This window comes from Dermacentor albipictus, chromosome 6 (assembly GCF_038994185.2).
Source record: "Dermacentor albipictus isolate Rhodes 1998 colony chromosome 6, USDA_Dalb.pri_finalv2, whole genome shotgun sequence".
NCBI classification, from domain to species: Eukaryota; Metazoa; Arthropoda; class Arachnida; order Ixodida; family Ixodidae; genus Dermacentor; species Dermacentor albipictus.
The window spans coordinates 83,861,780-83,874,279 of record NC_091826.1 but is presented as its reverse complement, the minus strand read 5'-3'; the positions used below and the strand labels follow the sequence as shown (position 1 = coordinate 83,874,279).

Here is a 12,500-nt window from a genome sequence, read left to right as displayed (position 1 = left end):
GACACCGCTTAGGCAAACAATGTTTACGCTTTAGTGGACAATTTTCAGAATTTCTGTAGCTTTTTTTCTGGCGTTTTTGTTATGGGGCGCACTTCCGGTGAAGGGCTCGCGCGTGAACCCGCAAACTGTTGCGTTTGTTTCGTTCCGCTCTGTACACGATCTTGTACTTGTACTTGTATGATCGTGTACTTGTACTTGACTTGATCTTGTCATTGTACTGCCGGTACAGCCGTCAGGAATGATGCCGCTAACAGTATGATAAGTAAGTGCTACATGAACAATACGGTAAACGCGAGTGAACGAAAGGGCATGACCGCACGCTAGTGCAGAGTAGAAGATTACGTAGTTTCATTCTCTGCGCGCGCGACAGCACGGCGTGAGAACAAGCATACAAATGGGCGTACATCTTTCTTGCTAAATACGAAGTAAAACAAGGAGGTACAGACACTGACTTTCTGTATTTTAATATTTCTCTAAAGCTTAGTTTGTCTATTGAAGTAACAGATTAAAGAAATAACTGAGGGTGCCTTGAAGTCACGTGTGACTGAGTGGCGTTACTACACTGCCATGTACGCAGGCTCGCTTGTGTGACTGGCATCGACTCTCGGGTTTGGAGCGCGGCGAGCACGAGGAGAAGGGAAAATGGTGTATCGTTTGAAATTTAAGAACTTTCTGTGGCGTGCAGGGATGTAATACTTAGCAGACACTGTCGTTAGTACGCATTATACGCACTGCGCTCGTCAGTTCAAAATGGCCAGACATGGAGGGGCACTTTAACTATGAGATGCACATGCCTATTGTACAGCGTGATATCGATTGTGCAATTTTACAATGGGATGCCCGTTGACTCAAGTCCCGTATTTCTTTTTGCCATTACCATTACACCAATGGATTTCCCATTCTTCTTGTCTGTGAACCGAACCTACGGAAATCCGTCCGGCTATCAGGCCAGGAAACCTTAAGTGCCATCGAACTGTAACGACGTTAGCAAATTATAATCTATGTACGGTGTGAATTTGCATGTGCTCTTATGCCTGTTGGAGCGTGAAAAAAAATCGCAATGAGCGCTTTGGTCTGTGTGCCTCTCTTCATCCTGTCGTTTAGCGCTGTTTTCTGCTCGTAATCATGAACCAACCAGCTCAACTGCGTTCTGTTCTACAAACTTGAGTGTACTCTAGTTGGTGCTTAGCTTTCTTTATCAATTCGTTTTGACAAACCTAAACTGAATATATTTTAGCTGCGGCTCCTGGTCCATGAATTGTTTTAGGGGGCTCGAACGCCCATAATCGATCCCGTGTTCTTTCGCGTGTTTAGTATGCCTGTGCGCTGCCCAATTATGGAAACCACTTCTGTTGCATACGCTAGCAGTGGCCGGATTTCACGCGTGCCGACAAATTGAATATGTGCATGATGCATTGAACATGACCGGAGTTCATTCCTGCATCAACACTGGACCGATAGATCGAGTTACTGAGAGATACATGCTCGCGTCTTCGTCGCGCCGGCATTGGTGAAGCAGAAATGATTACTAATACTTTCAAGTTCAGTCTTTTGACCACTGTTGAGAAATGGTCCAGCTATTTACGTTGCTGCATCTCTTCCATATTGTACGGGGCGTAATAGTTAAAGCTGTGCGCGCATTTCGTATTTGTGCTATGCGGGGATATGTTTTGTATATTTCCGCACAGTATCGATGGAAATCCCTTGTCGCCATCAGAGACAACACGGATTGGTAGCAAACATTTTGTAGGAATCTGCAAATATGATTTTAGCTAACGTGCATTGAATTACCGATGATTTTTTTCGGCAGCACATACGATGTCGTTTCCAATTGCCTGCTAAGTGTCACTTACATGGATAACCAGACGCTGCCCTTTGGCCGCATTGCAACAATGATAATAATCGTCAAGCTCACTGATCCTGCTAAAGTCAGATAGAAACGTGTACATCGTCCTTCGAATAAAACGTCCACGCACACATATATGCAGGCACACACCCTGCGCGGTACGAATCGTGACCAAACACGCGCAGTACAAGAGGAAATAAAGCCGGTGCGAACGAGAGATGGGAGAGGCGTACCACCCGCTAGTTGAATTTTGCCCCGCATGCGGTGCTCTCCCGCCGGCGCGACAGCGCCGCTGGGCGGTGCCCTTCTTGTCTATAGGAGTGGAGATGCTGACCAGCCTGGCCGCATTTTCACAATTGCTAGTAGGTACATATTTAGAGTTTCTCACTATAACACCTAGACGGAAATCTGGCGCCACTGTCTACGGGAGTTTCCTAAGCAGCGCTGTGCCGTCATGGGAATGACGATATATGTGTCTGCGAGGCTTGTCTTGGCTGGTGTTGTAAGAAGCTTCGTCTGAAACGTGGATATGGCTACACAAATACCGCGCTCCTAAAGCAAAGTCTTCATAAAATGTTTCCTATCACGCATATATTACATTATCCAGTGAAGTTTACTCCCTTACAATGCGTAACCAAACGAAGAAAAGCAAGAACTGACAAGAAACTGTTCCAAAGCGAGCACGAATCTCGTCGTCTGTCCACCCACTATAGCGGCCGGCTGATACTTTTTACGTTCCATATTATTGTACAGGCAATAACAAGTTCTCATAGTTAAACGAAACATCATTTGCTGTAATAATAAAGCTAAAACAGCTTTTTACGTGCTGTTTAAGTAGAAAATTAGTCATTATGACAGATGTAACGCTGCTTGCCCGGCTCGCCCAGAACGATGCCAATCCGAAGTCATAGTATACCGGCATTCCCATGCATAGCACAGCGTAGCAGTGCCAGATTGCCCTCTAGGTAATAGAGTGAGAAACACTCTGAGTAGGTACAGCGGCGCGTTTCTTGCGGCGCGCGACGTTTCTGCGCAGGCGCGAGTAAGAGCGGGTGCGATCAAAATAATCTGGGGGCCTTTGCTCCTTGAATATGTGACCGTTACTAGGCGCTACGGAGAAGGTTTCTCAGCGCGCGTTGCATGCGTTTGTCCCCTAGATAAGCCGGCACTGCAGAGTGCGGTCGAATTTGTTTACGCTCCCTCGCTGGCTGCCCGCGCGGTGGGGCAGTGGGCACGGCCGCCCCATTTGGTGATCCCTGTGTCTAAGGGGTAAGGTTCTGGCTGGCGTTGATAAGTAAGGGGTCGTTTTTTTCGTCGCGTCGATAGATTGCATTTTTTACAAGCACTGCTCCAGAGGAGGGCACATGTACCCGGCAAGCGGAGCCCTCAGGAGAGCACCTGAGGTTATAATAAAGCAGGCGCTGCAGTATCTCCGCGGCACCCAAGGGGCAGCGGGGCATCAAAGCTGGAAGTGGTGTGGCCCGTGGTTTGGGGCCGGGGATGCCGAAGTGCGCCAGGGGGTGTTCGCATAAAAAATTGGCTGTCCGTTGTCGCGGACAGCCGATCTTATACATCCTTGGCACGCAGACGCCTCGGCGAGACCCGACCCACGGAGGAGTCCGGGTTCTAGCTTTGGTGTCTTCGTCGCCGCTTTGGTGTCCTAGAGGCGCCGCCAATAAGGCTAAATAATAACACGTTCATTGAATTTGTAAAAATTACGATTTAGCAATTATAATAATAACGTCCAGCCGCCAACTTGCGACGCCATGTTCACTTCTGCCGGCATGCCCAGGGACAAACGCATACAACATTGCTAAAAAACTCCTCAGTAGTGCCTAGGCAGAGTCATATATTCAAAAAGCAAAAGTCCCCACATTTACGCTGTCGGACCCGCTCTTACTCGCGTATGCGTGCAGACGTCCAGCGTCTCCACAAGTGCCACACCCCGCTGTATTTAGGGATTCTAAATACGCAACGTGGCCATTCCCCAACGCCCTGTTTTAGCGCGCACCCATTTCCCTAGTCGCCACTTTGTGCACGTGTAAAGATGGCGCGCATCCTCGCCACCTTTATCCCGCGCGAGCGCTGCAAAAGACCGCGCATCGAGCCATCATTCTTATTGTCTCACCCTGTCAAGCTTTTGCTCTCACTTACTGTATGCGGCGCGTGGCCGCGATGTTATCGCACTTGGACTTTATACAGAACGCCATGGCAACGGCAGAAGTTCGCGTGGAGTGTGAGTATAAGTGCTATCGCAATAAAAAGAAACAAAAGAAAGAGGACAATGACGATTCCACAATGATTCAAAGCGTATCAACACATCGTTTAAATACAATGGAAAATAACAAAGTTGAAGCATGGTGTAACATGAAATCTGAAGCGAATGTGGTAATGCTTTATTGCGAGACCTTTCAGAGCAGTAGACAGAAGCGCGATACGTAATCCATACTAACTGCAATAACCACTCGCACTCTCTATTTTCAGGTCAACGGAACTACAGAACAAGAGCACCTTTACGTAGACATCGTCCACAAATCTTCCGTGCTTATGTATATGCTGAAGGCTGGCGTTCAAATGGTAGGTGGTCGTCCGAGAGAATTTTTATGCAATAAAAGGGTCTCTAGAAGAGCAGGAGGAATTCGGTTTTGCCAGGCATGGCCATGTTTTCAAAGTCGGCTAGCATTGAACTGGTTTAAAATTAGGGCTAGGTTATTAGCGGAAAAATTTAGGCAGGAAGCTCTCTTTATGAATTTTGGATCTGAGCGCCGCCGTCGACACACGTTATTATGGCGTCTGGTATTCCAAGGTACTTTCTTATAGTTAGTGCGTTTTTATCCGGAACGAGTTTAGAAAACCTACTAGGATGAGTTTTTCTTTCTTTTTTTAGAATGCGACGCCGTCATTGTTTATGGAAGAACTATACAGGGTGTACCAGATGACATTAACCATTGTGCATAAAGAAGCCTTAGAATATAGGTTTATGAGACCTACGGTCTCGATAATTAATCCCCTGCAGCCACCAAAACAACCTTTAATTATGTACTAATTATCCTGAATAATTGAGGAGTTAAGTAAAGAAGTCTCCAGTTTTTTAATAAAGCTTGTGACTTCCGATGCAAAAGCTGTTATTTCTTCCTAAACTATCCGTAGTATCCAGTCGTGTTCAGCACACTGTGTGCTGTGCAGTTATATTTTCTAGGCTTTAGCCATAGCCCGCAAAATACGAAAACTGAATCATGATTGTGCACCCACATGCTGATTTTCCAGTTCTCTTAAGAGTGATTTAAAGGAATTAACTCCGCTCATATCTCGACTCGGCAGCTTCCAGGCAACTGCGCATGGGTTACGATCCTCACGCAGCTCGCGATCAGCAGAAGCCCTACCAGCGCAAACACCCAGAGCTTCTCACTTGTAGGTGCTTGCCGGGCGACGTTGGTTATACAAACTGTATGGTTCCACGAATACAGCATTCGTTTAATTGATAATCTTAACGCGCTCATAACACTATACCCGATCAAGAAGTAAACATAGTCGAATACAGTATGTCCAACTGAAACACGGCATCTAAACAAGTACCGCACTCTCCATGTACAGCAAATGCTTTTGTTATTATCGTCAACCTTGCTAAATGCAATTATTTTCGTTTTATTCAGTAGTCTATAAAGTTAAGCACTCAAAATCAGCTTATTGGCCATGAGGGACGCCGTGGTTGAAGGCTATGTATGGCTAAATACTTACGGCCTGATGTTTTAAAGCGAAAGCTTTACTGGCCGCGAACTTGCGAGTTCGCCGTGGCCGTGCTCCGAGGAGGCACAAGACGTCACACCGCGTTCCTCGGCACACCAAGTGCCTCGTCGTTGCGTTCGCCTCCACTCGCTTCGCCAGCTGCGTCGCATGCCTGATAACATGTCGGAGGACTGAAAAGGAGAGCTCGCGTGCGCCGCAACCACAGTTGAGGCGGCAGTATGGACGGCGACAATTCTGATAAGCAGGAGGAGGCCTGGAATCGACATCGGAACGAGATGAAGTGGAAATGAATCGACTAGGAAACAGACGAACATCGCGCCGAACAACTGGCTAAACGCCGCAACATAGCTAGACAACCAGACTAACGTGGACTTGTAATCAAGATTAACCAAGGCTAATCATGCTATGCCTTAGCTTTCGCTACGTATATCCTGGCATAGCCGAGCTAAGCCACTGCTAATTTTTTTAACTTGCATGGTACGCGAGCGTTTTTGCCCTGAAGAACAAAAGAAACGAAGGATAGGCCCTACCCACCCGACGCGCTAGGAGGGAGGTGTGGAAATGTCGCATGGTATTTTTTGCTATAGCGGCCACGTTGTCGGGGCAGAACGCGCTCCTCACGTATCGCGACGTGACGTAGCACTATTGCCTCTCTCGTCTCACCTTCCCCCCTCTGCACCAATCCCTTTCCCAGCACCTCCAACACTTGTGGCACCACCTTCAGGCCCATACCTATCTCACTATCGCACATATTGCCCTCCTCCACCCCGGGACGCACTCGCCGGCCTGCCGCTTATGTGACGGCTCCCGCGTCGATTACACTCACGTCTTGTTCTCCTGCCCGGCACACTTGCCCCCTGCCTCTTGGCACCTAACCAGCCCGCAGCTGTGGAAGGCTGCTTTGTCCAGCGCCGAGGCGGATATCCAACTTCGGCTGGTGAACTGGGCGGAGGATGTCACGACTAGGCATGGCCTGGATGCCACAACCGCCAGCCCGCAGGCTGCACACAGCGCTCCTTCTTAATTTCTTTACTTTTGGCCTTCTCATCAATAAAAGTTTTTCACCACCACCAGCACCATCCAGGTTTGCGTTAGTCTGCGAGTTTTGTTCCGCTGTCTTAACTAGACGGTGCACTCCCGGCTGTTGTGATGGTAAGGTGGGACTGGATGGAGTAAAAAGCGTAACACGATGGCGCGTGCAACACCTTATGCCACGTACCACTTCACGGACGATCAGGGAGTAAATTTGCCGTCTTCTGTGGATTCATACTAACGCATTATCACAGACTGAAGGCGTTGTGCTTCAGTGTATGCACGGCAAACGCCTCGCAGATCAGTGACCGCTGTGCAGTCTTCTTGCTTTTGAGAGTGGACGGTGCATTTGCAGCTCGCAGAACAGCCATGTTGAAGGCTGGGAAAGAAGTGGCTGCTGTGAGTACTTAAGAGACGAACCCTCTTTGCCGCAGAGCTGTTATGTATGTGCCCGAGGGGCATAGAGAAGTGAAGGTTGGTGGATGCGGTGCAAGAGTGAACAAGGCTCGACAGAAGAGCATATAGAACTGAACGCACATCAAACGCCTGATGGTTGGTTGCACGTAGACCGATCAACGTGCTAGCCGCACACATACGCTCGTATACTGTTGGGCACAACGCAGCGGCTGCCGCAGAACTTTGTTTCCGTGAAGCTTCACTTACCGTGAGTACAATATACCTCAGACTGCAGTCAGTCTACCTAAACGCGTAACTACGTCCTCTTCTGCTGGCTTACTTTTCGGCGCACTGTGGCTCGTCACATCGCTGCGGTGCGTGGCAGCCCGGAACGTGTTCAGTAAATCAAAACTATTCTTAAATACATGACCAAAATACTTGTTTATTTTCACAATATGCAGAGCCATAGGTCGATGTGTCGTCATGTGCGTGAAGTGTGCAGCCGCTCATCTTCCGAGCATACCTGCAGTGCAGTAAGAACGCGGAAACTTATTTTCAAAAAAGCTCGAAGAAACGGAGACCGGCCTCACTGTATAATCTACGGACTTTATTATGAACTCCTTTCAACGCTACGGTGCAATACTCGGACGAAGTGACTTACCGGATATCGCGATGCTATACACCGCGATTAGATGCAGTTGGTCGGATCACTACGGCGCGCGCACTTCCACGCAGTCCTGCGTAGTAGCCCGCCGAAGGCGAGAAATGTAAACAATAGAGGAGAGTCTGCCGCAACAAGATGGTAGAGTAACGCCACAACTTCCAGCGTCACAACGCTTCACAAACAGATACGCCCAGGTCCTCCTCCTCCGTTCTTTCTTTTCTCCACGGTTTTGCAATCCGCCCCGACAGAAATGCGACAGCCGCGCCTGGTACCGATCCTGCCGTTTCCTGCTTAGCAGTTGAATGGCATAGCGCCCGAGCCACCCCGGTGGACCGAAATTCAAAATTTCAAGGGGTACTTAGTTATCCCTACGTGGATGAATACGAAAGCATTGCGAACACCACGCGATGCTTCGGCATTATGTCACAACGCAAGGTAGTGGGTTCGACTCCGACCAATGTTCGAGAGTCCGAATCCCAACAAAGGTCATGCGTACGAGTTCCTTAATTACCTCGGCATTATTTAACTGTGCGTCAGTTAACTTAGATTTGAATAACACCAAATGTCATGGGCTCGACTCATACGAAAGGTCGCAGGTTCGAGCGCGTTTATAGGGAGCAAGGCTAGGTCCACTACAACAATGTGTGAGTCAGCGAGCGAATGGCCTGAGAGCCGTTCAGACCCATGGCAGGAGCATAAGCTCTTTTTATTCTTCTTCTCCGTTTCATAATCTCGCAGCTCGCGGCGCGAGACACGAGACACACGAGCCGGAGCGCCCCATATGTAAAAGGCGGCTGAGGAAGATGCTAGAGAGTCCCCCTCTCCTCCGCACACCCACCCCGCTTTTAGTAGAAGAGCAGCGGTGCAGCAGCGCCCAAGCAACAATGTTTGATGCCATACGATAGGGCATATCCGTAGTTTCATCGGCTGTAAAGCCGTCGAGAGCGGATAATAATGGTGAGTTCAGTAGGTAGGATGGTTTGACCCCGTCTACCGCCTTGACTTCTTTACGTCCGTAGAGGTCGATGGTAAACAGTTCTTTCTGTCCGCTTGAGTACCTTGAAAGGACCGTCATAGAGATACGTGAGAAATGGTCGGATGCCTCCACGCTGTACGAAAGCAGTCTTTGCTGACAAAAACATTACTTGAGGCTGCCACCCTCTCGGGCATGGACACTCTCATGCAAACAGGATCAGGAGCGGCTGAACATATCTTGCTGTATCAGGCCTGGCAACAGTAGCTGGTGCGAAAAATTCATCGGGTAATTGAAACCTTGTACCATAGACTAGCTGCGAAGCCGTGCAGCCAACGTCTTCTTTGAAAGAGAAGCGCATGCCTAGCAGGATGAGATAAAAATCATCAGCCCAAGAATAGCGAGCCTCGCGGGTCATCAAGGCTGCTTTGAGTTGACGGCGAAGGCATTGAACTATTACATGCACCTATTGGGGAGGCGCGGTATTGTGGATATAGTGGATGCCAAGCGGGCCCGGAAGAGAACACATTCGAACTGTCGGCCGCGACCGGTCGTAACAACGCTGGGGTATCCAATGCGCGAGATGCAACCATTGACAAACGCGGAAGCCGCTGTAAGTGTCGCTATGTCAATGCGAGGAAATTCTTAAGGCTAGCAGGTATAACGATATACACAAGTGAGCGTGTAGCAAGCACCTTGATATGTTGTCAGCGGGCCAACGATGTCGATGGGAATGTGATCGAATCGGGCGTCAGGTGTACAAAAGGAGTGAATTGGCGACTTCTTGTTACGTGTCGTCGCGCAGCGTTGACAATGAAGGCATTCGCGAGCGAACCCTGTGGCAAACATCAGAGTTCATACTCGGCCACAGATGACGGGAAGTATTACACGCTCTGTGGTACGAACTCCGGGATGACTTGCGCTTTGTAGCTTGTCAAATGCTTGATGGCGTAGTTGGTATGGAACGAATGGGTGTGTTCGACCCTTTGACAAGCTGTAAGTGATAGCGCCTGAAGAAAATGGAAGGGAACGTCGGACAGCGCTAATGACGTAGCAGAGGACCGGAGGTCCCGAAGCTCGACGTCGGAACGCTGCGCCGTGGCAATTTCTTTGAAGTCAACTGGGGTCGTGCATATTGCGACGATACGGGAGAAGGTAACCCCGGCTGCGTCGACGGGGCCTTGAATGTGTCGTATGTCCAAGGTGAACCGGGAGATAAAATTGAGGTGCTGTATCTCTAATGCGGCATAAGTGTGGCGACTACAATGAAAAGTGAACGTCAAAGGCTTGTGATAAGTGAGGACGTGAAAGCTTGTTCCTTCCAGTATGTGTCGGAAATGCCGAACACCCAAGTATACCACAAGCAGCTCGTGACCGAACGTGCTGTAGCGCGTTTTTGCCGGATTCAGCTTCTGTGAGAAAAACGCGAGTGGACACCAGGAGTTGCTCTGGAACTGTTGCAAAACTGCGCCGACAGATGCACTTGAGGCATTGGTGATAAGACGCATTGGTGCGACAAGTAGGGGATGCACCAGCAGGCTGGCATCTGCCAATGCGTTTTGGCAGCTAAGAAGGATTCATCGGCGTCAGAGGTCCGGGGTAGTGGAGCGGACAGAGCTTTAGTGTTCTTTCGAAGCTCGGTCGGGGGTATATTAATTCAGGCGATATTAAGAAGAAAATGGTGAGGGAAGTCGAGGGGCCCCAAAAAATTTATTTATAGGACTTTACGTGCCAAAATCAGGGTCGGAATGATGGAGTCCGTCACCAGGTCAAGCCATATTGAGCTGACAAGCGCAGATCATACATTGTGAGATAACGATCGTGTCTGCAAACTATTACATCGCCACGCACCGCGGAAATACCTGAAATTTCAAACCGAGCGCCGTTTTTTCTTCTCCTCGCGGTCACCGTGCTCCAAGCAGGAGGATGACGTACTCGCGTCCCTTCGCCTACGTACTCGAGTCCGTAGTGTGACGTCGCTCGTGGTGACACGTGACTTCGAGAATTATTTAGCGCACCATCTGTTATTTGTGTGATATGTTGCTTGAATTGACAAATTGAAGTTTAGCGAAACAATAAAACCCAAGAACTGAATGTCTGCATGTTTTTTGCTCTATTTCGCGCCGAAGCAAGAGAGATGTACTTCCGCTTCTTCTGCTTGTTCCCATGGTCGCGTGGTCACGTGTGCAGGTACCGAAACAATACTATTTTCTACGTGTTCCAGCGCGTGACCATGCTCTGCGATCCGCTTGTTTAACCTCAGTATTCGTGTAACTTTGAATTATACCGCTACTCATTTGTCCTTGTGCGTAGCGCGAAAAATCGTGCGATGTGCAAAACGGTACACCTTACGCGCAACGCCGCCAGCGCAAATGCACATCCCCCCAAAAAAGCGAGGAGAAAGAAAATTCAGGTGGAGTCTGTGATGTGTCAGGCGATCCTCGAGGTGCGGCATAGGAGAATTTGGGGAAGGAATTTCGCTTGCGAAGGCTACGCGGGGTGAGTGGAGAGGGAGCCTAGCTGCGCAGTGGAGCCCGCCTGCTGAAATCATGGCTTCGTGGCACTGAAATATGTCTATATCGGATATTAATGAGCCGACTTGAAAAATGTTTGCGGCAGAATTCTCTCTAGAGGACACGTAACAACTTCCAGCCTATAACCAAAATTTGCTATTGGGCCTAGTGAGGGGCCCTCTATAGGTCACGCTGTTGTGGTGGACTCCGCAAATTCGGACCACCTGGGGCTCTTTAAGGCGCACCTAATTCTATGTACATGGGTGTTTTCGCAATTAGCCATCATGGAAACTCGGCCGCAATGGCCGGGATTCCATCCCACGACTTCCTGCTTATCAGCACAACACCATAATCTCTAAGCAACCACAGCGGGTCAAGGCGCCCAAAGAATTCACAGAGCTTTCGCAGTCGCAACTCTCGCAAGGCCTAACTGTCTTTTCCAATGGTCTGATTCCTTCAGGACTGACTTACGCGTTGTCCGAGTAACTCGATGTCATCATCATCATCATCAGCCTGGTTACGCCCACTGCAGGGCGAAGGCCTCTCCCATACTTCTCCAACAACCCCGGTCATGTACTAATTGTGGCCATGCTGTCCCTGCAAACTTCTTAATCTCATCCGCCCACCTAACTTTCTGCCACCCCCTGCTACGCTTCCCTTCCCTTGGGATCCAGTCCGTAACCCTTAATGACCATCGGTTATCCTCCCTCCTCATTACATGTCCTGCCCATGCCCATTTCTTTTTCTTGATTTCAACTAAGATGTCATTAACTCGCGTTTGTTCCCTCACACACTCTGCTCTTTTCTTATCCCTTAACGTTACACCTATCATTCTTTCCATAGCTCGTTGCGTCGTCCTCAATTTGAGTAGAGCCCTTTTCGTAAGCCTCCAGGTTTCTGCCCCGTAGGTGAGTACTGGTAAGACGCAGCTATTATACACTTTCCTCTTGAGGGATAATGGCAACCTGCTGTTCATGATCTAAGAATGCCTGCCAAACGCACCCCAGCCCATTCTTATTCTTCTGATTATTTCTCTCTCATGATCCGGATCTGCCGTCACTACCTGCCCTAAGTAGACGTATTCCCTTACTTCTTCCAGTGCCTCGCTGCCTATTGTAAATTGCTGTTCTCTTCCGAGACTGTTAAACATTACTTTAGTTTTCTGCAGATAAACTTTTAGACCCACTCTTCTGCTTTGCCTCTCCAGGTCAGTGAGCATGCATTGCAGTTGGTTCCCTGAGTTACTAAGCAAGGCAATATCATCAGCGAATCGCAAGTTACTGAGGTATTCTCCATTAACTTTTATCCCCATTTCTTCCCAATCCAGGT

The 12,500-nt window shown here is 48.9% G+C and overlaps 1 protein-coding gene across 1 annotated transcript in view; it reads left to right on the top strand.

Annotated features, from left to right (window-relative positions):
* LOC139046944 (A disintegrin and metalloproteinase with thrombospondin motifs like) overlaps positions 1-12,500 on the top strand; it is a 135,601-nt gene that overhangs the window by 35,217 nt on the left and 87,884 nt on the right. Inside the window, exon 4 of the mRNA XM_070520874.1 lies at positions 4,331-4,423. Coding sequence (XP_070376975.1) covers positions 4,331-4,423 — 93 coding nt within the window. The remainder of the gene's footprint in view (positions 1-4,330; positions 4,424-12,500) is intronic.